The sequence below is a fragment of the Microcebus murinus genome, chromosome 5 (genome assembly GCF_040939455.1).
Source record: "Microcebus murinus isolate Inina chromosome 5, M.murinus_Inina_mat1.0, whole genome shotgun sequence".
NCBI classification, from domain to species: Eukaryota; Metazoa; Chordata; class Mammalia; order Primates; family Cheirogaleidae; genus Microcebus; species Microcebus murinus.
In genome coordinates this window covers 32,148,708-32,176,621 of record NC_134108.1, presented here as the reverse complement: position 1 = coordinate 32,176,621, position 27,914 = coordinate 32,148,708, and the positions used below count along the sequence as shown (strand labels likewise).

At 35.1% G+C, this 27,914-nt stretch overlaps 1 protein-coding gene and 1 pseudogene across 1 annotated transcript in view; both read left to right on the top strand.

Moving 5' to 3' along the window:
* LAMA2 (laminin subunit alpha 2) overlaps window positions 1-27,914 on the top strand; it is a 583,504-nt gene that overhangs the window by 520,463 nt on the left and 35,127 nt on the right. The window contains exons 49-54 of the mRNA XM_076002974.1: window positions 1,248-1,372; window positions 5,428-5,590; window positions 6,282-6,426; window positions 17,451-17,589; window positions 22,943-23,063; window positions 25,578-25,754. Coding sequence (XP_075859089.1) covers window positions 1,248-1,372; window positions 5,428-5,590; window positions 6,282-6,426; window positions 17,451-17,589; window positions 22,943-23,063; window positions 25,578-25,754 — 870 coding nt within the window. The remainder of the gene's footprint in view (window positions 1-1,247; window positions 1,373-5,427; window positions 5,591-6,281; window positions 6,427-17,450; window positions 17,590-22,942; window positions 23,064-25,577; window positions 25,755-27,914) is intronic.
* LOC142870908 (neo-calmodulin pseudogene) lies at window positions 12,887-14,998 on the top strand (annotated as a pseudogene).

Here is a 27,914-nt window from a genome sequence, read left to right as displayed (position 1 = left end):
TGCACATCTAAACAACACATTACTATACTAAATACTGTAGGCAATTGTGACACAATGATAAATATTTATGTATCTAAACATATCTAAACATAGAAAAGGTACAGTAAAAATACAGTATTATAATCTGATGGGACCACTGTTATATGTGCAATTGGTCATTATGTAGTGCATGACTATATTTATTTGTAATTTGTCAATGCCAAAACAAATGCAGTTGTTTAAATTACAACAAGGTTCTCTAGAGTGGACTGAGTCATTCCCCTCCTTAGTGATTGTGGTATGTATCAAGCTAAGACCTTTCCCAGTAACAATGACACCAGGATTGGAATTCAATAGATATCTTTTGAGCCCCTGTTAGACGTGAAGCTTTATGTTGTGTGTACCAGCAAACAACATCAACATGATCCCTTCTGTTACCAAATTGCTTTCTTTTTCTTTGTTCTCTTAAACTGGAAACCTGCTATATAGAAATTAAAAATGTAGTGCCACATTGTCATAGGCTAATTTATATGCATGCTTTTAAAATCTCTTTTAGTTCATCAGTATGTACCCTTTCTCCTGATCCCAGGGGAGAAATCTTAGTGTATATGTGGCCCAGATTTGCCCAAATTAAATGGTGTATGGTGTAGGAGCACTAGCATTTATTTTGGCATTTAACACATTTACTGCCACACTAGAAAAAAATACATATATGTATTCCCTGGGGGCACAGAGTTTTATTACGAAAATAAAATAAAAACTTTGAAAACAAAATGATCCTTTCTAATTTACTGAAAAATTTGTTATTTTTTGTTGTTTTCTGTGCGTGAGTTATATGCAACTTGAAAAGTAGTTCTCGCAGCTCCCAAGGTAAAGAAACATGTGAGTTACAAATGCTTCATGAGGCCCCGGGCTCAAAACTAGCATGAGTTAAATACAACTCACATGGTAGTTAATGTGTTAAACACTTTCTCTGTGCCAGGCACTGAACTCGGTGCCATAAATAAATTGTCTAATTTTATCCCTACAATAATCCCATTTTACAGATTTAAAAAAGGAATCACAGAAAAGGAAAGCAGCTCACCTGAGGTCAGAAGCTCGAAAGTGTTTATTTACTAATGGAGATAAACTGATATAGCAAAAAATAACCAGGATCCATTGATGCAATATTTGAGCTCTGGCTTCTGCTGATAATAACTCTCATGGATATTCTGCAAAATTATTTGGGAAATTCTAAATTCTAACAAATCCAACACTTCTTTCTACAGAAGGCTGATGCCGTACGTGTGATCACATTCACTGGCTGTATGGGAGAAACATACTTTGACAATAAACCTATAGGTCTGTGGAATTTCCGAGAAAAAGAAGGTGATTGCAAAGGATGTACTGTCAGGTTAGTTGAGATGAGAACTCTCCCAAGGTCTGCCCTGCGCATCAGAAAAGCTGATTTTATTGTGCAGTGTTCTATTATCATGCGGATGTTGTGGGGCAGGTTTGAGATGATCCTGCTCAGAGGTGGATTTGCCAGTAAGCTAATGAAACTTCAAGTCTCTGCCCCCATTGGTGCAGGCATCTTCTCAGGTCCTGGGAAATGCCCCAGCAGTACATTTTCATGGTCATATGCTTTCATAAAATTTACAAAGATAAGATGTTTTAAACACAATTAGTTAAGACTACTATTTCTTTCCACCCCCAATGTCCTTTTGTGTTTAGGGGATTTTGTGTGTCTTTGGGTAGCTTGTAATCATAATTTCTTTTTTCTTAAAGAAATTTCTCCCCAAACTGATTAAGCGTTAGGCCTCACTAAGCATGACTTCATTCCACTTATGTTTATAACAAAATATAGAACCATAGCCCAGGCTTTATCTCCTATAGGATTTTAAAATAGATACATAGGGTCCTCCAAGTGGTTCAAGTAAAAACCTTTGGGATTTGAAGATTCTCCTTAAGGAGAGAAGGAGAACAAGAGGCCAAGATAAGCCAGGAGAAAGTGCTATCATACATGTCAGCAATTAGAGGTAAAGGTTAGAACAAATAGGAATTTAAAAATATTTAACATCCTAGCTTATAAAGCATCTATAGAGAATAAATATTTTATATATAAAATGTATTTAACATATCTAGCACACAAAACATATATAAAGAATAAAATTTTTATATAAAAATGAATAGAGGAAATAAAGCAATTATCTGGAAATAGAAGTTTTTTCAGCATTAAAAATCTTAGAGCCCACTAATCACCTAAACTTAAAACAATTTGAACTATATTAAATTAAAACTATAAAATATAAATTAAATACCTGGAAGCTTAATGTGCCATACATAGCAGGTCAAAAACCATTAGTTGCTCAGAGGTTTGTATTTGTTTTCCAATTTAAGGGGCACACATACACTTTCAGGGCCCAAAGTCCTCACTGATGTAGCATAGTACATTTTCACATTTAATTCTCAACATCCCTTGAGTTTCATAGAAGTAACCCTAAAATATTCTCTCTGTAAAAGTTTTAACTTCCAACTATCTCTTTCATTTTGGCAGTATGTAATTGTCAACATGACATGGAGGATAATTTGAAAGCCTGACTCATTCACAATTTAAGATAGTTTTGTTAATAATCTTCAATAAAGTCTAATATGGAAGGTTATCTGTAAAATTCTTTAAACACACCAAAGACAATGAAGTCCACATTAATATTCTGCTACTTACAAACAAACACCAATTTTCTCTAGGCATTTCTTTCGTAAATTTCTAAGTAGGATTTTCAAAAGCCTATTATCAACAAAACATCTTAAGCATTTAAATATCCAGTCAGCAGTACATGCCAGGTAAGACTGAAACATCACTAATTGCCAATTCTGCAAAGATCTTGCACTTTCAACATATAAAGTATTATGATAATTAATATAATTATGATAGTATTCCTATATATTGATAGGTTGTTTTGTAGGTTACAAGGATTCATGCTTACAACTTCCTGATATTAGCATGAATACAACCTAGTCCCAGCCATGGAGACATGTGGCTGGAAATGGAGGAAAAGACAAATATTAAAATAGTCGAAGTGTAAGACATAATAAAATTCCCTTCCAAAAGCTATACTCAAGGAATACTATGATTATTCACATTGGTTAAGGACATCAAGGTCTGCTTCATGGATGAGGTAACATTTGAGGTTGGCCTTAATGTGGGACGTGAGTCCAGTGAGAAGAGAGCAGATGGAATGTGGAAAGATCTAGTCCCAGAGACTAGTGAGAGCAAAGGGAGGAATGTTGGAAAGCAAGAGCGTTTTTAGAAAAGAACTAGTGTAAATCCATTCATCCATGATTGGCAAATGGGAGAATGATGTGGGTAAGATCTCGTGGCCACATAGATTCATACACAGTTCTTCTAACATAGTCACATTTTACTCCCACGAGTAAGGATAGTTGCATTGGTAGTAAACCAAAGCAGCAAAGACACCAAGCTTGATGGTACTGTGCCCACAGTACAACCTGTACACAGTGTCCATTCACCCATGCCTGGCCTTCAGCTTGCTTTGGCCAAGCAAGCCATGTTGGCCAAATCAAGATGGTGCATTCATTGCCCATTTCTCTTCCATCATGGTGCATTTTTGCCACATTTCCATAACTGGAGATTGTCCATCCTTCCTTATACCCCTTGTCATCAAATTATCTTTACTTTTTCCTTTTAAGGTAAAGTTCTATGTTTACCACAATAATTCTATATTTTTACATTTTTTAACATATCTTTTTGAGCTGTGCTAATATTTTTATCAGGATTGTTATTGTCTTTGTGAGTGCTCTTATTTCATAGTTGTACAAGTTTTGAGTGACCTGCCCCAATACAATTTTCCCATAAGCCTTGTTATTTGTAAGAATAATCTTTACAGAACTCCTGGTGTGTGTTTGTTTTTGTTTTTAGGAAAACATTTATCACATTTTAACATAAAGACCAATCATTCCAGTTAAAGAGCAGGAGTGATTTATATGGGGAAGATATAACAGATGAAGCTAAGAGGTAGACTGGGAAAATTTTGTAGAAGACCTTAGAATGACAGCTTTAGAAATTTGCATTTATCCAATAATCAGTAGAAGGGATATAATTGTTGTTATTTTTTAGAAAGAGCAATCTGTCAAAGATATTTTTTAAAGTGTACCTTATTTTTCTTAAACTTCTAAAATTCACATTAAAATTAAATTAGACAAAACTACTATAAGTAAAATTCATTTAGCTGAACACTGAAATGATGATGAAATTTTAACAGACTAAACCCCAAAATACATCTAGTTCTATACTTAACAAATTAAATGTGGAAGAACATAGCTGTTCAAAAATAGCATAATTAATCCTTACTAACTTGATCAAACATCAAGGTTCAAAAGAGAAAGAAAATGCAGGTTAAGAAGCTTAGCATTTATTAGTTATAAAGGAGTATTTACTTTTCTGGTAAATATATTCAAATTAATAGGAAAACTCTAGTATAATGTTAGATGTCGAAATATTATAGAGTATACCTGGAAAGACCCATTTTTTGCTTATCCCAAAGTCACTAATTCAAAGCCAGACTTATCTTGTTTGGGCTAGTATCAGCTAAGCGAAGTAGGCTGATCTGCATCTCTGTGTTTAGCTACTCACAGCACACAACTCTTTCCCACAGATAGCCCCACAATCAAGACTTACATTAAAACAACATCAGCTAGATTGATGATTGATAGATAAATAGAGTATCATATTTGAAAGATATTTTAAAGTTTGTATTCACAAGATTTATCTTAGGTATTCATTAATTATTCAACCAGTATTGATTGAACATATATTCTCTGTGAGGCAATTTGCTATACTAAAATCTGTTTCATCCTACATTTACTGGATTCTATGAGCCAAGTACTATATCAGATTCTGAGTTTGTTCCTGACATAGGGACTGACCCATGATCTCTAGATGGTGTTGTAGAGCTCATATTCTAGTGCAGAAGACAGATAAAAAACACAGATACATGCAGGCATGCTTCATTGACTGAATTTAATCTGTTCTAGAAAAACCTGCTGGAAGGCATGTATTCAGAGTGTAGAGGCCTATATTCCATTATGCTAGGTCTATAGAAAATGTAATAATGCATTCTCGGCCCATCCAGAAACCCCACCACTTTGTACAAATACCACTAAGACACACTTAAACATCAATATGACTATCAAGTACTGCAAATCATAAAATATTTAAAACATCAATGATCTAGTTATTGAATACCTAAAGAAAGGTGAGAGGTGGTCGTTACTCAATCTAGGATGGTGCAGAGAGGGCGGAGAGAAGTAGAACTATTAAAGATGTATTTGGGATTGTCCCTGTCCTACAATAGCTTGTAATTCAGTCCCAGAGGATACTTTGATGCATTCAATAATCACAAACCAAGTAGACATACTCTGATTTGTGGGAAATGTCTCTCTTTTTAGTCCTCAGGTGGAAGATAGTGAAGGGACCATTCAGTTCGATGGTGAAGGTTATGCATTGGTTGGCCGCCCCCTTCGCTGGTATCCCAACATCTCCACTGTCATGTTCAAGTTCAGGACATTTTCTTCAAGTGCTCTCCTGATGTATCTTGCCACACGAGATCTGGTAAAGATCATATATGCAGCAAGTTCTTTCATGATTGAAAATGTGTTTGCTTCTGTTATATAGACTTCCAATACAATTACCAGTTATTGGTAAAAATATCAATTATTGTTAAAAAAATTCTTAGATGTCTGTGTAACAGCCAAGATTGGGTGCTATAGATAGTGCTTATATGTTTTCATTGATAACTTTAATCACATATACAATTTAATTACTATTTATTTTCAATATAACTCTCCATATAATCTCTTAAAAGAAGCATCCAGTAAAGATTTTCCAAGTGCAGAATTACACAACAGCAAAACTACTTCCTTAATCATTTTCTAGATGCATGAGTTGAAAAGTGACTCTAAATATTCTTTGGCCTCATTTTTTTTCAGGTCAGTATTTCTTAGCAAATTCAGGGAATATACCTTTTAGTTGACTTAATATGTTTTCAAAGGAACCAACTTTTTACTACTGTGAGAAATGGATTTGTCCTAGAAATTTGGTTGTGACCATTTGCACCATAATATCATACACACAAAATTCACAAAATAGAAACACCAATTCTGTTTTCAAAATATTATTTCTATAGCAGAGCAACACATTCAGCAAGTTAGCCTAAAGGCCCTATTATGACCTTACTAAAAAAAAAAGTGAATACTCATATATTTCTCTGTGTATCTAATCACTGGTGTATTTTTATTAATAGAAAGATTTCATGAGTGTGGAGCTCACTGATGGGCACATAAAAGTCAGTTATGATCTGGGTTCAGGAATGGCTTCCATTGTCAGCAATCAAAACCATAATGATGGGAAATGGAAATCATTCACCCTATCAAGAATTCAGAAACAAGGTGAGTTTTTATAGTAATAATGCAGTATAGGTTTTAATCATGCTATCCAAAGTGTACATGCACCTGATCAGGAGGAAGACCCTGTCTGTAATTTTAGCTACTCACAAGTTCTGTGAAAAATTGATATAGTCATTTCTTTGGCTTAGATTATAGATGATTTGGATTAGACGTGACTGACTGAAGAGCCAAACGGTTCTCTGTCATTTTCTTTTGAAACTGAGAGCTTAATTTGAAAGCATAAAACTGTCTTACAGCTTGTAAAATTATATCCTGTAATAGGTTTGAAAAATGTTGTGTGCTTTTCTTTTTTTCCTATTTTGCCAAGATGTTTCCTTTAAAGCAGCCCACATTAGAATTTGTAGAAGTGGTAGGGCACAACTACCAGTTCTTTGCTTTTTAAAAATGCCAAAAGTTTGTCTGCATGCAAGTAAATAATTGATTAATAATAATATGACATTTTTATCATTCTGATACATTTCAAAACACTCACAAACATTATTTTATTTGATCATATAAGCAGGTATTGTGTTCTAGTGCTAGAGAAAGTGAAATGTTTGCTTAAACTTACACATGATTACAGATGTATATATGTGTGTGTGTGTGTGTGTGTGTGTATTTATGTATCTCACAACCAAGACAGAAATCCAAGTTCACTATTGTAGTGCTATTGCTATTTAATTCCCCTAATTCTGTGTACTTGTAATACAGATATGGCATTACCAATATCTGCAAATGAAACTTTGATACTTCTGCTAATATAAATAGACTTAATGTTTATGAGACCAGTGCAACATTTTGTGAAAATTTAACTTTGTACCTTCTTTCATTCCTGTATTTAACACATATCTGCCAAGCACCTAAATGCTGTGCAAGAACTAAACGAAGTTCTAAGATTAGTCCTTGCCTTCAAGGAACTTGCAGTCTAATGAGGGAGATGATTAGGGGATAGAGAGCTAATTGCTGTGATAGAGATGTATATTTCAGACTAGGAATCTCAGAAAAGAGAGACATTGAAATCAAACAGAGAGGTCAGCTCCCAGGGGAGTGGCCCTAAGGCACAAGCAGGAGCCCTTAGCTGAGTGAAAACCACGTGTGGACATTTCAGAGTGGTGAAAGTTGAGTGAAAGCCCAGAGCCATCAAAATGCTAATACATCCTTTTCCAACAACATTTCCTTGAAACATGAAACCCTGGAGAAACTCCTCACTTAGGACAAAAACTGGTTTTGTGCTTCTATAAATTGGAGTACTGCTGCATATATTGTTCCCATGTAAAAGAAGAACAATTCATATTTGCATGTTAGAGGTTCTGTATAGATGTTCAGTGAGTATATCTTTAGCTCTGTGTGATACAGCATTTCCCAAACTTCTTTAATCACAGAAAGTCTTCTTTCCATTCCTGCAATACTAGCCTTCCTTTGAACACACTTTGGAAAATGCTTTAGTAACTACAAGTGAATCTATAGTTTAAATCAATGAATGTTGGCAAAAAATTATCAGATGTGGCCAAGTGATAGCAGAGCCAGTACACACAGGGCTGTATGAACTAAGTGAGTGAGTTTCAACTTTATCATGAACGCTATAGGGAACTATAAGAGTTTTAATCAGGGATATGACACCATCAGATTAATATTTTCATAAAGTTTCCTTAGCAGCAGCTTGGAGAGTGGATTTGTGTTGATTTAGGATGCTACTTTAGTGTGCTCTAAACCAGGTAAAGAGTGAGGAGAATGGAAAATAAGTCAATATCCATGAGAATGGGGAGGAAAGAATGGAGTTGAAAGATACTAAGCATCTTAAAATTGAAGAGCTTTGTGATACACTTGATATGGAGGCTAAGTTTAAAAAAGAGACAGAAAGATATAGAATGATTTTCGTTTTGCTTAGATAACAATATATTTCAGTGCTAATCACTGAGCTATTGAATACAGAAAAGAGGTCACTGGAAAAGATGCTGAGTTCTATTTTGGATATGTTGCATTAAAGGTACTTTTAGTACCTTTAGCAGCCTAGGGAAGCTATAATTTGGAAGGCAATCAGTTATTTGTATCTGAAGATCAGCAGAGTTTAAGAGAGAAAGGGATAGCTAGGAATTACCACTATATTCTAAATAGTTCTATCTAAATAAGGGTAAGAAAAACCGAGCAGTCATGTCTAGAACAAGATGATCCAAAGCCCTGGAGCACATCAACATTGAAGCAATATAGTAAAGGAAGACCCCAGAAGGGAAGCTATAAAGAATAATCAGAGAAAGGAGAAATGAATCCTTGAGAAAGTGTGATATCACAGAAGCAAAAGAAAGAGTTTCTAAAAGAATGAAAAGTTTAACTTATCACCTGTCACAAAATGCTCAAGGAAGATAAAGACAAGAAATTCATTATCTTTGGAAATACAAGGTTGATTGGAGGCTTTGGAAAGAATGATGGCATAGTTATAGTGAGAGCCAATTACAAAGTATCATAGAGAAAGGCTAACCACAGTGAGTGTGGCCTGATTGTAAAGGCAGTTTGGCTCTGAGATCCAGGAGAAAGAAAAGGCAGTAGCTAAGAAAGAAGATATGAGTTGGAGGGCGTGGAGGACAGGGATCATGAGGTGAAGGACCATGTTGATTTTCTCCGTCAGTTCCTAACACATGGTAAATACTCAGTAAATATTTGCTGCCTGAATAGACGAAAGATTCTTGACCATGTTTGTAGGCTGTGGATGATGTACAAGTAAAGGGGAAGTGATTGGAAATACAAAAAAAAAAAAAAAGGAATAATAGATAATACAGCAGGAGCCAGGCATGGTGGCTCATGCCTGTAATCCCAGCACTTTGGGAGGCTGAGGCAGCAGGATTCCATGAGCCAAGGAGTTTAAGACCAGCCTGGGCACCATAGTGAGTTGCCCATCTCTATAAAAAATTTAAAAATTAGCTGGGTGTGGTGGCACATGCTTGTAGTCCCAGCTACTCTGGAGGCTGAGGCTGGAGGATTGCTTGAGTCCAGGAGTTCAAGGCTGCAGCAAGCTATGATCGTGCCATGGCACTCCAGCCTGGGTGAAAAAGCAAGACCCTGTCTTATTCATAAATAAATAAATAGCAGGGTCCTTAGAAATCCTGAGAGGATGGCACCCAGACTAACATAAAAGCACCAGTCTAAAACAGAGATAGAAAACCTTCTTCCCCAAATAGGATGGAAGGAGAAGAGGGGCAAGTGAAAGCAGAGATAAGTTTGTAGTTATGGAATGGGATTTTGAGACAATTCTGTCCTGATGCACCAATTTTTTTCATTGAAGTTAGAAGCAGAAAATTGACTGAGAATAGGAGTGGTTGAGAGATAGTAGAATAATAGGTTTGAAGAAAGAAGGAAAAGATTGATATGAATTGTCAGGACATCACAAGGTAAAAGAAAAAAAGATACCAGAAACACTGGGCTAAATTGACTAGTGCTATAAACTCTAAAGATAATATGTTAAGCAAGTCTATAATCTATCAAACATGGATAAAATTATTCAACTACTTAGGAGAACAATTTCAATAAATTGTCACCTTGGAAATACCAATTTTTATAATCAGTCTGCTGTCTAGACTTGTTATTCTGCCTATTATTAATAAAACAAGTAACTGAAAGATCTGTACTCTGAATCAGTGTTAGTCAAAGGTCAAATTATTGTACTGTATAAGTAATTAAAAATATGTCTTGGGTGTATTGCAACTCAAGCATTCTATCAGTTCAGAAAGTTCTTCCCCCAGTTGGTCTAATTTTTCCAGATTGTAATAGAACTACATTGTTACTAATCTGTGGTCCAGAAATCAGAAAGAACTTTCCTTTATCTTAGCCCATTCAGTATCTTCTGCTTCATTTCTATTCTCTACTTCCATCCCTTTGCAGTTGGCTAATAGCTTCTCTTTCATAAATCTCCACCCTGGCCTTCAAATTCACTCTAGATTCATGTTGCTTTTTGCCTGAATACTCCTGTCAAAACACCAAGCAGCCATTCTCACTTTTATTATGGGTCTTAATGATATGAGTCATTCATTCTTCTTCCTTTTCTCATGTTTCTCTACACTATCACTATTTAAAAAAATCACATTAAGCTCTATGAGGTTGACTGTTTCTGAACTTTTATTCTCAGATTAAGCTGGAAAATTCTACCTTCTCCTGCTCATGGTTGTTCCTCATTCTCTATTCTCTCTGAGGTCTCAGCACCAACTTCTCAAACCAAATAAGTAAAATTTTGTTTTTATAATGACTATAGTTGTTCTATTTTTCCACATGCATTCTCATATACCCAATATATTTTCTCTGCTACTTTTAATACTTCTTATTACTCTAGCAGGTCTATTAACATGTATTAATTTTTCTAATAAAAAGAAAAGCATTGAAGCCACAATATAAAAAGAAGCAAAGATTATAAACAATTCACAAAAGAAAAACAAATATAGACTTCTTATATGTAGCTGAAAATGTAATCTTAATAGAATACAAGAATATACCTTTTACCTTCAGGAGCAATATTCAAAGATTGCATTTAAATCAGTGAAATCTAAATTAAAAAGGAAAAGAAGATGGGCCTGGGAAGATAACCCTTACCACCTGCTCTGGTAAGATTAGCTCTTCTAAGATACATTTATTAAATGCCAACTATGTATCAGATGCTGCACTGAATCAATGAAGATGAATACAGTTCCTATCCTTGAGTAACATCTTCTGTGCTGTACAAATAAATTCTTTAGGAAGTACTGTGTTTCCCCCAAAATAAGACCTACGCATAAAATAAGCCCTAGCAGGATTTCTAAGCATTTGCACAATAGAAGCCCTACCCCGAAAATAAGACCTAGTGATGGGCGTGGCTATGCAGAGTATCTGCACAACCCATGCATTTCATCCCAGAGCAGTAAAGAAGATGAAGACAAGCAGCCCTTCTCATCTGCCCCATGAGAGCTCTATTGCTCGACATGAGAGATTGGGGCCAATGGTTCTAAAGGAAATAGAGTCGCAAGAAATTCAGGATAGAATTCGGGGTTTGGAGAGTTATGATGATGTTCCAGAAGAAGACGACTTAACTATATTTGAATAAATATAGATTACTGTACCGTACTTAAAAAAAATAACACATCCCCTAAAAATAAGCCCTAGGGTGTCTTCTTGAGGAAAAATAAATATAAGACCCTGTCTTATTTTCAGGGAAACATGGTAGTAAACACTAAGGCAGATACTATAGGAAGAGAGATATAGGGTATTAACTGAGCCATAAAACATTTTATGGGGAGTAGAAGCAGTTGGCACAGTGATCCAGGCCAAGGAGTATCACATAAAAAGATAATGATATTTAAAAGCATAGATTATTTAGGGAGAAATTGTAAGTTTAAATAACTGGAGTTTAAATTTCGAAGAAATGTTGGAAGATAATACTTGGCATGCTGGCAAGGTTCAGATCACAAGAAGTTATTTAAACTATGTTGAGAAGTTTGGGTTCATCTTGATGATCCATTGGAGGATTTTAAGTAGAGATGTGGCATAGTAATTTCATTTTAAATTTAATAGTCTAGGTGTCAATGTGGATGATATATTTTTCAGAAGACTAAACCAGAGACAGAGTGATCAATTAGGTTCAAAATAGTCTAGGCAGGAGTTAAATGATACTTAAAATAAGAGTTGGGATGGGATTCAACATTAGGAAAATGCAAAATAAGTCCACAAGGTGATACCACTACACAGCTAGTAGAATGTCTCAAACTAAAAAGACTGATCATACCCAATACTGGCAAAGATGTGGAGCAACTAGAACTCTTATACCCTGCTGGTGAGGATATAAAATGGCACAGCAATATTGGAAAATAGGTTGGCAGTTTCTCAAAAGGTTAAAAATGTACCTGCCAGATGAACTAGCCTTTTCACTCCTAGGTATTCACCCAAGACACATAAAAGCATACTTGTGTATAAAGACATATACCAGAATATTCATATTACTTCTATTTGTGTCACTCAAAAATTGTAAACAGCTCAAACATCCATCAACAGGTATATAGATATACACACATCATGGTATGACCATACAATGGAATACTACTCAGCAATAAAAAGTAATAAAGTACTAATATACATACAAAATGGATGAATGTCAAAACAATTATTGAGAAAATAAGGCAGACAAGAAAGAGTACATTTATAGAAAACTGCTAGAAAATGCAGACTAATCTACAGTCACAGAAAGCAGATAGGGGCTGCTCATGAATGGGGTCTGTAGGGAGAGGCAGGCAGGAGGGATTATAAAGAAGTATCAGAGGCAGTGGTGGTGGGAGTCTCGTGGACACGGAGCTGTCACTCGCAGTCAGGCGGCACAGAAGGCACAGTGCACAGGGCACCTCAGCAGCAGCAACAGCGCAGAGGCACCCCCGCCGTCACAGCCCCTGCGCCGTGCAGCCACCCTCGCTCCCTGTGCTCTTCCTCCCTTCGCTGGCACCGTGGCTGATGGCTGACCGAAGAACAGATTGCTGAATTTAAGGAAGCTTTCTCCCTATTCCATAAAGACGGCGACGGCACCATCACAACAAAGGAACTTGGAACTAACTGTCGTGAGGTCACTGGGTCAGAACCCAACAGCAGCCAAAGTGCAGGATGTGATCAACGACGTGGACACTGATGGTAATGGCACCCTTGACTTTCCAGAATTTTTTACTATGATGGCTAGAAAAATGAAAGATACAGATAGCGAAGAAGGAGGAAATCGGTGAGGCGTTCCCAGTCTTTGGCAAAGATGGTAATGGTTACATCAGAGCAGCAGAACTATGTCATGTCATGACAAATTTCGGAGAAAAACTAACAGATGAAGTAGATTAAATGATCAGAGACACAGATATTGATGGAGACAGACAAGTCAACTATGAAGAATTCATACAGATGATGACTGCAAAATGAAGACCTATGTTCAACTTTTTCCTCCTTCCGGAAGAATCAAATTGAATCTTTTACTTACCTCTTGCAAAAAAAAAAGAAAAGAAAAAAGTTCATTTATTCATTGTGTTCTACATAGCAAAACTGAATGTCAAAAGTACCTTCTGTCCACACACACAGAATCTGCATGTATTGGTTGGTGGTCTTGTCCCCTAAAGATCAAGCTACACATCAGTTTTACAATATAAATACTTATACTACCTTAATGATAAGGACGCCTTAAAGTTCCATTTGCTAATGATTAACACACTGTTTGGGCTGGCCAGTTTTTCATACGTGCAGCTTGACGATTGAGCACAGTCAGGCATTTGTATTAAAAATGAAAAAAACAGATTCAAAACATATTCAAATGGGTTCTAGGTCAATTTGTTTAGTATAAATTGTCATAGCTGGTTTACTGAAAATGGATACATTTAAAATTGGTTTCCCTCAGGATGACATGCAGACAAATGAGTGAAGGATAAACCGTTGAGACATAGCCCACTGGTAGGATGGTCCTCTGGTACTTCCGTATGCTAATGCCCACGGTGATGGTGACACACCCTGGGGTGGCATGCCCGAGTATGTTGGTTTGGCGTCGTCTGCCTGGTACTAGAGTGAAATGGGTATTAGGCTGTCACTGTTCACACAAATTTTTAATAAGAAACCTTTACTTAGGAGCACCTTTGGACTCTCTGTTTTTAAACCTTCTGAACCATGACAGAGTAGGCTGTGGCTGTGGACTTCAGCACAACCAACAACATCGCTATTTAAGAAATTATAATTTCTGCCCATTCCAAGTTGTAAATGCTAGGTTTTTTTCCGATAAAGACCATTAACTTAAAAAAAAAAAAAACAGAAGAAGTATAAGGACTTTTGGGGTGATGAATATGTTCATTTTCTTGATTGTGGTGATGATTCCATAAGTTTATACATATCAAAACTTGTTAAATTGTACACTTTAAACATGAGCCAATGATAGTATGTCAATTATACCTCAATAAAAACTGTATTAAAAATAAGACAGATATTAGAGTTATTTTGGAGAAGAATTTAATACGTTTTTTAATTGATTAGATATGAACAGTAAGGAGACAGGATAACTTTATAGTAGGTTGGGTGAGAGTCATATAATACCACCAAATAAACTAAGTAATACAGATCTGGGAGTAGAAAGAGAATCATTTCCTTTTTGGTTTTGAATATGTTTAGTTTGAAGTACTGAAGGAAAATACAGATGATCATGTCTCACCTGTTGAATGTGGACTTTTAGGCAAAATTAGGTCCAGGCATACATACTTTTGAGTCATCAACATATTGTACATAGATATAAACTTGAGTTTACCCAGATGGCTAAAACCTGACAAGTGGGCAAAGGAAGGGACATTAAGGAACATAAACATTTCAGAAGTGTTCAAAAAATAGATCTCAGGAAAAGAGATCGAGAATGAGAAGTAGGAGAAACCAGAAAATTTAGCATTACAGAAGCCAGAAGAAGAAATTACCTAGAAGGAAGAAAATGCTAACAGCACCAAAAAACTGCATAAATATGGATTAAAGTAAGGACTACAAGGACTCCATCAAGTTTGGATATAGGGAGGTCTCTGAGGACTTTAGCAAGATCAGAGTTCACAGAGTAGTGGGATGATAATTTGAAATAGGGTTCCAGCAATGAGGGTTATCTCTCCTTTTTAATAACCAGATTGGTTGTTTTACATGAATTATTCTCAGTTATTCTGTATGAGAACTGCCCCTGGAAATTCAAATACAATCCTTCAGGAGGGCATCTCACACTCTCTATATCCCTCAAGTACATTGTTGTGAAAACAAAGTTGAGAACGATGATTTTGAATTTCAATAGATTAAAAGAGAGAAAAAAAAGCATTATCAAAGTAAAAACAATTAGCTTATAACAACCCAGCATTGATTATAAAATACTTAATACCCTATTGTGTCTATTATTTAACAAAACTCTTATTTCCTTGCTTATCCATACATGATGTCTGAACTCATCAACTCTGAAATTTCATGTTAATAGTTTCCTTTTCTATTCTGTTAGGAAAAGAAATAGGGCAAGAAACAAAAGCAAGTATTAGCATTTCATAGTAGAACCCACTTCATCGCTATCACTTACAAAGAATGGAGAAAGTAAAGCTCTTCCTTTAAGTCAGTGAAAATATGCCATCCTACATCTCTCTGCCAGAGTTACCTCTTGGGCCAGTGAATTTCAATTCAATTGTGTTGCTGCTCTTTAATCATTTTTTCTTAGAATTATTTCTCAAAATGCATAAATTGACTCAGGGATAAGGAGGAAAACTACCTCCAGTCACTGGCTTGCCTGTGATAGAGAGGCAGAATCTCATTTTCAGATACCATTAAAATACCCACCAGGTCTGCAGAAAGAGTCTATTTTCATTTTCCAGTGAACAGCCCCATATGAAAACATCTTCACTGATCTAGATGAAAAGGAATATGTATGAAAAAGTTTTGGAAAAGGTTTACAAATCTATTTTCTTTTAGCCACCAGTCCAGTCAAGGAGATATATAGTATGAAACTAATTATGTATATGAAAGTAATTAAATGTATGTATGGATGGAATTATTGTTCATGAAATATTTTTAATAGGACAAGTATTCCTTTTAAGTGTTTTTGTTGTTTAGTTTTTATAAAAGTCTGCTTTGAGAATTTAAGTTGTTAATGGGTTTGGATATTTTTGATTTTGGTCATCTTTTATAAGGCAGTTATGTTTGGTTTTATTGAAGATACATCTTTTTAGAATGGTAGAGCTATGAACTACAAATGAATTTTGGAATTTGATATTTATGTGTTTTCTAAAAGACACTAATTTTAAAAGATGATGGGTTAAGGAAAAATAATAATATTTCATGGTCAAATAAACTTGGGAAGTACATCTTGCTCTAGGTCCCTCTCTTGGAGCAGTGCATTGCATATTAATTGAAAGATCTTGGCAGCCATAAAATTAAGATATATGTTTAACTTTGTTTTACTCAGTGTTTGTCATATTTATTTGAACCAGGAATATCCAAGAAATGAGCATTCCAATGAACAAACACAAATTCCCTTATAATCCATTGGTTCAAATGTTCATTTTCAAATCCTTTCATTTCCTTTCAAATCCTTGTTCATTTTCAAATCTGATCCTTCAGATCATACATCAGGCAAAGATTTAGAGGACAAATCTATCATGTTAAGGACCTAATGTCTCAATACACATCAAGGATGCATATGAAATAGTTAAAGGCTGGGTCTAAGCAAATGTTATGGTGAGAAAGCATGAATTCAGAGAGATCCCAGCTGGACCCTTAAGAAGGGGCTGAGTGGTGTGGGAGAAGAATCAATGAGATAGGAGTTCCCATCTGCTTTCTAAACAAAGCAGTTTAAACTGAGAAGTGCTGCTGCTTTTCTTTTTTCCTTTCTATTTCTGAATTTTTATATTCATCATATTAGAAATACCATGAAAGACCCAAGAGAAAAGCAATAAAGCATGAGGACTGTACCTCTTTCATGACCCTCAGCACCCCAGTCTAATATGTAGTTTGCAGTGGACTGTGGGTCCCAGCATCTTGCAGAACCAAACATCCCCATCCCTCCACTTCCATGTGCAACTATATTATGCAAAGGAGTAACCCTTTGCAGATGAGCCTAAACCCCAGTAGTTCTGCTGAAAGTGAAATTTACAGAAAGAGCCACAGATTCAGCATGTTTCCAACAAATTACCTGATTCCCCATTAGATATCTATGTTAACATTTAATTATTTATCTTACATTATTTTCTAACTACTTATGTATGTTACAGAGTGCTACATCAAATGGATCTTTGAGGTCCATCTAAATTTCTCTCTTTTATCTTCATTGGTTTGCCTCCATTTGTATTCAAGCTATTAGTTTTATGCTTTTTTGTGGATAGTTTAATAACGTATTTTATTGTAATTTCTGTGACTATTAAATAGCCGAATACAGTACAAGTGCTTAAGAAAGTCAATGTTAATTTTAGAATTAAATGAAATTTATCTTAAGATAACGGTAATGATATAGATGTGGTTGATATTGTTCAAATAAAATGTTAAAATTTCTATCTCCTTTACAGCCAACATATCAATTGTAGATATAGATACTAATCAGGAGGAGAACATAGCAACTTCATCTCCTGGAAACAACTTTGGTCTTGACCTGAAAGCGGATGATAAAATATATTTTGGTGGCCTACCAACGCTGAGAAACTTGAGGTAATTTAGAGTATATTTAAAGCTAAGGATTAAGTTTTAATTAAATGGCCACTATGCTCACTGGAGTTCTGAAGTTTAATTATAATAGGAATGTCATGCAACTTTTAGTTGCAGAAAGGCCTCATCAAAAAAAATCATGTTGCATATTAAAACAACACCAGAATTTAGAAACCAAAGGATTAATTTGACATCTTTGTTGAAGAGATGGATTTGAATCACTGTTTCCCTTATATGCACCTGCTGTAAAGAATTATGAAAGTAATTAAAGGTGGAAGCCAGAGTTGAATGTGGATCTTGTAATTGCTGTTCTCCTTGCACATTCACTGGAGATAATGGCACTCTGACATTGCTTAGAGTTCTGAAAATTAGTCAGTGTTCCAGAATACTGTGAGTAGAACCTATTTTATTGCTAAGCATTAGGATCATAATGGCATGTTGGAGCTTTCCCATATGCCCAATACTAAAACTGTATTAGTTGTTCTCATACCCATGCCAACATTTTTTTTTAATTTCACATATGCTTTTTAGCTAGCAGGATGGGGGGACATATTTACCTCATAATTTAGTTAGTTCAAAAAATAAAGTAACTGAAAAATGTCAGAAAATATTTTACATGACATTTAATTAATTCACTGCTTGTTAGAAAACATAAGAAATAAGGCTTATATGGTACTTGGTGTTCAATAAACATTAATTGAATTTAATTAGAATGGGATTAATTGATTTGGTTAAACCTTAAGAGTTTATTACAAATACAGATTACCTTGTTTTTAATTTTTTGTTTTGTTTTGTTTAATTAGTTTGGTGGGTTTTAATGGACATAAAAGTCCTGTCTCAGTATTTTATTTCTACTCCAAAAAGACAAATTATATTTGGAATAATCTGAGAGTAGCTGAAAACTATGGTGCTTAATTATTTCCATATTTCCCAAATGAGTAGTGGAACTTCAGTCTCATGCTATGATAGCTTACATGCAGGCTGAGATTTCCTCTTCTTCCCAAATCTAAACTCATAGACCAAGCAACTGTCTAATTACCAAGTTTTCAAGGGTATGAGTTGACAAACTTCCTGGTGCAAACTGGTTCTGCATTTATCTATATTATATTTGTGTTGGGAATATAGATTTAAAGTGTCATGTCAGAAAAAATCATTACAAATCAAATTTATTTGAACAGTGACATAGTTATTATTGGAAATCCATTTATCAATCATTCAACAAGTGTTTGTTGAGTACCTACTATGTGACAGGCACCATACTAAATACTGGGATCCAGTTGTTCAAATCTAATATTTTACTTTGTGAGATCATTAACTGTATTCTATTGAGTGAATTAAATATAGCCAAAATAAAGTTAATGAAACCTAGCTTCATTTATTCAAGTAATGATTTTAATTATCATAAAGTAATTTTTAGGAATTATTTATAAAAATATACCTGTTAACTTCTCTGAAAAGGGTTTATGTCTTGACTTAGAGACTATATATATAATGAATCTTTATCACTAAGATGTTTTTACTTTAACAGTAGAGCATTTCATAATTATAGTATAATATTGCTGTAGTAAGCACATTACTTCAAAATAATCTCTAGATGTATATTTATGATTGATAAAGGAACCAAGCATTGATACTTACCTGTTATTTTGCCCATGGAGAGGGTTTCCATATGATAGAGTACAAAGGATGTAGTAAACATAAATTATTTTTACATGTATTTTTAAGCTCAAATTCTTTGAAAGACAATATTTACAAGCTACTCGTGAATATTACAGAATAGTGATATTCATGTATTTTCCCATTCATTAGATTGATCAAAATAAGTACTTTAAATTCATATTTCAAAATTAAAATTTTCCAAGAGAGTAGCGTGAGCCATGGTGATATTTGGATTTTAATTTCATTGGATTTTAATTTCATTGGATTTTAATTTCAAGGACATATGTCTGTTTTCTGTTCATCTGTTTTCTGTTCTGTCATTGTTTTGCATGCCCTTCCTTTGTAGATCCCTGTAAGATGATTTTTTAAAGATTTATGATTAAGATTTATTGTTTTACTAAATGAAATACAATTATAAATAAATTGTTTTTGTTTTTGTTTTCTCTTTCCTTTGACCTAGTATGAAAGCAAGGTAAAATTTAAATTTATGCATGCCTTCTTCAAGTGCATGGTTTCAGTAAATGTGGCTTCTTAGATAAAGCACCCATGCAGACGCGGAGTGCCACCTATGCAGCTTTGCTCATAGTACATTTCATGAGCAAGCCACGCATTCTGAGAGTGTCCGTGCTGCTCTCGCTTACGAAGATGCTGCTGCTTATCCACTCTCAGTCGAGCTGCAATTTGAGTTGTCTCACCAGCAGTGACGATAGATTTGCTCTGCTTATAGTACTTGTCCCACCACCTGCACACAGCGCCCCTGGTGACCAGCAGCACACACTCAAAGGGCAGCTGAACAAGGTTTGGGGAACAGTCTAGTCTGTTGGGTTGAACCCCAGACTCTGGCCTCCCTAGTACCATGCTGTCTGCTGAATGATCAACCCATGCTCTCGAATGCTTACCACTGCCTTGTTGCTTTTTGCAGGCCTGCAAATATGCAAACATTTACATGGCCTTTGCACCTCTCATGAAAGCTGCTTATTTATTGCCGTATTTATTTGAAATGATCTATGGAGCAAGATGAAAGGAATCTCTGGAAATACCATATTTAAAACAAATGTTTTTGTTAAAGGTGAAGAAGTTTGCTAGTTTCCCCAGCTTCTCAGGAACACTTTAATTCTCACTTGCAGACAGGCATTAGCATGAAAGCTATGAGTGGCAGGCCTCTGTAAATGGCTGATCAAATCCCAGAGACATGCAGGGCTGCATACGCTGGCTAGAGCTAAAGCCTGGTGTTTTGGCATTCCAGAGCCTAACTATGCCAAATTTCTTGGAAAGAAGATAATGAGGCTAAACTGATCCAAGAAATTTTTAAAGCAAAGGCTAGATTTTCAATATCAGAAACTAGAATACATAGAAATGAAAGTGGGGGGAAAACAAACCACATTGTTTTATCATGATACAGTTATGAGACCAGTTGTACTATGTTTGCTGAGATGGCTAAAAGGCAAAGGCTGGCTTTCATGGAAATATATGATAATGACACTGAGATGGCACTGTGTAGCTTGGTAATTTAGCCTTTGATTAGTGACCCTCATGAAACAGAGACCCATGGTTACTATTAGGAGTCCGGTCATTGGATGTGAGTATCTATCCCCTGTGATTTTCATAATGCTGAATTTGCTAAATCCTTATATTTTGAAATGATTCTTTGCATTTCCATGAAACAATGAGCTATATAATTTGTAGGAGTGATTTACTTTATTGACAGGACCTCTGAAAAAAATATGATAAATCTGTCTTCCCCTAAAATAGGGGTCCCAAATCTATGGTGAGTTGTATAATTATTTCATTATATATTACAATGTAATAATAATAGAAATAAAGTACACAATAAATGTAATGCACTCGAATCATTCTGAAACCATTCCCCACTACCCAGTCCGTGGAAAAATTGTCTTCTATGAAAACGGTCCCTGGTGCCAAAAAGGTTGGGGACCACTGCCCTAAATTAAAATATGGAAGCAGGTGAACACTGAGAATGAAATTCACCATTCTCTTTGTTTTATACAAAAAAATATATAAGCAAGATCCTCACACTCCAGTTGGGCATGTTCTTCGTAATAGCCAGCTGACTGAACATAAAGATGACCTTGGGAACAAGGGAAAATTGTCAATGGAAAGAAGTTCCATAAAAAACTTCTTTATGGAAAGAAGTTCCATAAAGAGAAAGAGAGAGGGGAAACAGAAAAAAGAACAAATGCCTGACATGATATAAATCACCTTATACACATTGCCAGGGTCTAATTTGCTTTCCCACCTGTTTTTCCTCATGCCATGTGTCTTTCATTAAGATAAAAAAGGGAAACTTGGCATCATGCAACAATGAGGAGAAAATTAATCATTACCCTATCAAGTAGAATATTTTGATGTTGATTGGACAGTTTTTTACAGATGCTTATTGACACCACACAAAGAAGAATTACCTTTTTATTCCTATATACTTTCACTGTTGGATATAGTAGCCAATATATAGTTCTATTTAATTCTGTAGTTGAATATATAGTTCAGTATTATTCAAATGTAAATTAAATACAATTAAATAACAATAAATATGCAGTTTCTCATTGGGACAAGCAACATTTCAAGTCTCAATAGCCATGTGTGGCTAGCAACTACTGATTTGGACAGTGCAGAACAGAACTTATCTATCACCACAGGAAGTTCTATAGGACAGCACTGTTTTAGCTAAAGAAGTATCATCATCTCTGGCATCCTGCTAGCTCATGTTTATTGAGCACTTACTGTGTGCTATGCTATTTATTAAATTATCCAAACATTGCAACTTGATAATGTAGATACTGTTGTTATGGTGCCCATTTCACATATAAGGATGCTGAGTCTTTGAAAAGTCAGATCATTTGCATAATAAACCAAAGCAACATCTGGACTCAAGGACAAGAACTTCACTTTCTAATCTGCTGGCATGTTTGCTCCATTTTAAGAAGTAGTGAGCAAAAAGTAAACATTCAAGCATAGTTTGGGTATAAAAACCATTTTTCAATCTTATTGGAAAAATGAAATGTATGTTTTTTTGCATTTGGTTGCTTTATTTTGTTATTGTTCTAATATAGAATATAGACTTTGGTGTCAATCTGTAAAGCCAATTTAAAATATTTGTTTTTAAACTATGTAATCCAAAAGAATGTTCCTTGGGGTTTGTTTGTACTTAAAAAACTTTAAGGATATATATGTGTGTGTATTATCTTATTTTTCAGCTGCCCCCAAAAAACATATCAATGAAAGAAATATTTTTTTTTTCAAAATAAGCATTTCCAGATATTTTTTTCTAAATCTTGAGCAAGATTTATAAAAACTTTTTTTTGTATATAGTTTAATTATGCTGCCTACACAATTGCCTGCTGTTTGGTGGAAAAAAGAAACACTTACTTCATTATGCATATGAAGTGTTAATAAGAAGTCAGTTAATTCCCGTACCTTGTGCTTAAATACTGTGGGTGAGATTATTTTTAAAGAGGAGAAGAACTATATAAAGACTCCTGCTGCCAGATGATGTTAACATCCACTTAGTCCAACCATAATAGAAAGCAGAGTTTGCTGGGTACATGTGTGCACAGTTTGATGTCTGTGATGTACCTGCCTGTGTGTCTGCTCCATATGGCTTCTTCCCAGTAGTCAGAGAGTACACTGCCATCACCCTAATGATATTGCTTTTGTTCTCCGTTTGACTATCCAATAGGCCAGAAGTAAACTTGAAGAAATATTCCGGCTGTCTCAAAGATATTGAAATTTCAAGAACTCCATACAATATACTCAGTAGCCCTGATTATGTTGGTGTTACCAAAGGATGCTCACTGGAGGTCAGTCTGGTTCCCTACACACATTTATATTAGATTTTGCCTACATAATGTGGGTGCTCTTATAGGGATCAGTCTTTTTTGTTAATATATTTTAGATTTCTACTGACCCTAATCTTAGCTATGCATAAATGATAAAACAAGACTGCAGCATTCTATAAATTACAATGATGGAAATGATATTATGAAGACCCAGAATTACGATCCACCTTCCCACATGTATAGGCCTTCATAGTATGTATCTTTAATATTATTCTCTTTTCTGTTTCTCTCTTCCTTTCCAACACTACTTTTCCCTTTTCCTCATTTTTGTCATCTGCTTTAAATTTATTTTACCATTATGTATTGTATATAGCTTTATTAGCAACCTTATTTTTTTTTTCTGGAATGTGTTGGAGTTTACACAAATAGAAAGGAGTAATTTACACCATAACCACTAGTGCGTGGCATCTTGTCTGCAGCTTTGGACTCTAGCCTTCTTGTCTTTGAAATAACATAGACTGGGAACTGTGGTGTCCAACTCTGCAAAGACTTGTGTCTACTATGACTGTAAACTCCCTTGTTAGCTGATATCCTCAGTATCTCTTCTTTGTTGCTAAAGCAGCTCAGCAGCATCCTGATCCTACCTGACTATTTTGCACTGAGTCTTCAATCAGGACTACCCATATGTGAGAAAAACTCAGGTCAAGGCTCTGCTCTCTTAAAATATCTATAAATAAGAGCCAGTGGTCAACATCAAATATTAGTAAGAATTTTGTGGGAACTCAATAATGATGAGCTTATTTTAAAAAGAAAATATTAAATCTATCATACTTATAATTTTTTAATTACCTTGCTATAATATAATTATTCATTTTGGTTGCTTTCTCCAATTAAAATTATCTTAAAGCATTCCATTAGAATTCAGGGGAATGAAGGGAGAATGGGGAGAAAGAAAAAGTGAATCTGCCACCTGAGTGATGAGGTTTAAAGACTGGAACAGAACTTTCAGGCTCTTCACTGTACATAGCTACAGGCTCCAAGTTGGAATTGGCTACAGACACATGCCCTAAGAAGCTTGGGAATAAGGAAAAGGGAAATACATAAAGAATTGAAACTCTAAGAACCCCTACTGGCTTCTTAAAAAAGTTTAAGTGAGAGTTTTAATCTTCAAAGCATGCACATTCATGCACATTCAAAAGACATATACATGAGGATAGAAACTGTCCAGAAAATGAATCGCCTCTATGCATGGAAATGATGATTCTGTAAAGGCACTTTTCAATAACCAGGAATTATTTTGCGACTAAAACGTGAGGCAGAAATTTGATGCGGGTAAATACTGAAAAGTCTGCACAGTGGTTTTATCTAAACTGTCTAAAACTCCATGATTTGCAAATTGGAATAGAAAATAGATTATACATTTTACTAACTCTTGTATCATTTAACTGGGCTTGAAACATTGTGCGGGGTGGGGAAAATAGGCTACAATAAAGGATTCCTTGTTTTTACTCCAGCAAAATCCAGGACTTTAAAAATGAATACTTTAAGCACTTTAAATGCTCAACGATATGGGCTTACTTAAATAAATACTAGCACATCCATACAGTGGAAAGTCCTTTAGCCATTGAAAGTGATGATGATCTATGTTTACTGACAGAGATATCCTCTACAAATATAAGCAAAAATATATATATCAGAAATGAAACATGTCTATCAAGATTCAGTTTAAATATAGGAAGGTAGAGGACAATGTGTTGTGAAAGATAAAATGAATGGGTGAATGAATGAATGATAGAAAGCTATATGCATCTGTACAGATTTGGTATTGTGGTAGTAGAGGATGATTCTCCCCTTTTGCATTTTGTTACTGTTTGAAATATAACCGTTTAATTTTATAATCCAACAAGAACAATGATATTATTTTAATTTTGAGAACAAACTGGACTATGAAATGTTTGGTTTATTTATTCTTATGGTTTAGGTTTTATCTTATTTTTCTCTTGTATTCTAGAGTACATTTATACTTTTGTAGCAATGAACAGCTTTCCCTTAGGCTTGTTGCTGAGGAAGAATGCAGACATAGACCATGGTCATACTCCTCTGTAAAACACAAACAATTAATTGACAGAGTGTATTCAAGGGATTAATTATAGTGTTTTCAAGGGAGACTTAGGGAGATTGATAGACATGTACCTACTCGTGTGTCAGTTTTATTTAAATATTTGACTTAAACCAAAAGAAAATATTATCTATCAATGATAACTTTCTATCTTTCAAATGAAAAGTTCTATAATAAAAGCAGAGGCCATTATTTTTATTTTAACTCAATCTGTTCAGAAGATTTGAAGTTATAACTGGAAATAGTATTTCTTCTGCTCTTAAGCTCTCCATGTAACCATGGGGATTTCATGCTTTCTGAGACAACAGTGTATTTCATAATCACATTGAGTACATTGAGGAGAGCAAGGGAGATGGAGTAATTAATTTAAATTTTCATTTCTAATGATTCCTTCTCTTCTTTCCTTTTACCTGCAGAACGTGTACACAGTTAGCTTCCCCAAGCCTGGCTTTGTGGAGCTCTCCCCTGTGCCACTTGATGTAGGAACAGAAATCAACCTGTCCTTCAGCACCAGGAATGAGTCTGGGATCATTCTCTTGGGAAGTGGAGGGACACCAGCACCACCCAGGAGAAAACGAAGGCAAACTGGACAGGTACTGCCACACGTATTTAATAATGTGTTTTCCCTCGTGCTTATATAAAGCAATTAATTCTACTTTCATCTTGTCTAGGAATGAACATTGCACTTACCCATGCTGGCCTCCTATTTCTCTCACATCATCTTCCTAAAACAATTATCCTCATTAGGATTTTCCTGTTGGTCAATTCCAGGTGCAGAGTCACACTTGTATTTGCATCTATATTTCATATGGATTTAACATATGCATATATGAAGAGGAAAGCTTAAAATATATTCATGTTATACTAATAATTTTTGTCTCTAATTCCTTACCAGATCTGTAGATAATCAGTTAGGGTTCCTTAAATTTAAATTTCAGTTCCTTCAGAGATCAGTTTCCCAGTTGTACTAGCCAAAGTGAAGCAGTCTGTTTGGAGCCTGATTTGTCCCGCTCTCTCTGGACACAAAGAAGGGCAGAGAATGCACCTGGGGTGGCAGAAAGCAAATAGAACACAATAGCCCAATAGCACTCAAGGACAGAAAAATAAAGCCTAAAGACTATCTATTTTGTAAGGATGTAAACTTGAGTATTTATATCCCTTGTCCATCTGATTTTGTTGAGAGCAATACCTCAACTGCCCAGATTTAGGCATCATAACTCTTTGCCACCTTGATATTCCTTTAATATCTTTGATCACATATTTTAAAATATAATTTCACATTTAATCTTGTTTTTCTCAGTGAAAGGGTTTATAGGAATTACTTAGTAAGTCTGCCATGACCAAAAGAACAGAATCCTTTACAAATATGTCTGTGCTTAGGTATGTACGTGCCCTTGTAAACCAGGTCGTGTTATTTGTGTTGATATGTGTTTTTAACATCAATTTTAGCATGTAACATTTAGTGATCAATAATATTATATAATAAATCTTATTCCTTTTGCTGAAAAATAGAAAGCCTACACAAAACATTAGCAAATAGAGTCCAAAGATATACAACCATGAGTAACTTCAGTTATCTCAGGATGCAGGGGTTGTTTAACATTAGAAAATCTAAAAATTGTACAATCATTTCAATAGGTATAGTAAAACACATTTGGTAAAATTTAAAACATATTCATGATTTAAAAAAAAATACTTAGTAAACTAAGGAAGGAACTTCCTTAGCTGTCTATAAAAACTGTAACAATTATTCTTGATAGGAAAACATTATCAATATTTGGTATAAAATCAAGCCCAAGAGAAGGATGACTATTATAACTGCACTTATCTTGGCCAGTGCAACAAAAAAAAAAAACAAGCAAATACAGTGCAAGAACAAGTATAATATAAGAACAAGTATATAATGTAAGAATAAATGTAACGTGAGAATGGCCTTTATCAAAAAATCTCCAAACAATAAATGCTGGCATGGTTGCGGAGAGAGAGGAACACTCCTACACTGCTGGTGGGACTGCAAACTAGTTCAACCTCTGTGGAAAGCAATATGGAGATACCTTAAAGCGATACAAGTGAATCTACCATTTGATCCAGCAATCCCATTGCTGGGCATCTACCCAAACGATCCAGTGACACTCTACAAAAAAGACACCTGCACTCGAATGTTTATAGCAGCACAATTCATAATTGCAAGGCTGTGGAAACAGCCCAAGTGCCCATCAATCCAAGAATGGATTAATAAAATGCGGTATATGTATACCATGGAGTACTATTCAGCTCTAAGAAACAATGGTGATATAGCACATCTTATATTTTCCTGGTTAGAGCTGGAACCCATACTACTAAGTGAAGTATCCCAAGAATGGAGAAACAAGCACCAGATACATTCTCCAACAAACTGGTATTAACTGAGTAGCACCTAAGTGGACACATAGGTACTACAGTAATAGGGTATTGGGCAGGTGGGAGGGGGGAGGGGGCGGGTATTATGTATATACATACATAATGAGTGAAATGTGCACCATCTGGGGATGGTCATGATGGAGACTCAGACTTTTGGGGGGGGGGAAATGGGCATTTATTGAAACCTTAAAATCTGTACCCTCACAATATGCCAAAATAAAAAAAAAATTAAATAAATAAATAAATAAATAAATAAAATAAAAAAATAGTAGTCTTTAGGAGTTAGTTTAAGGATTAACTTAATTAAGATTTTTTTTTTTAATCTCCTTCTCCTTCAAGGCCCACCCGCTGGT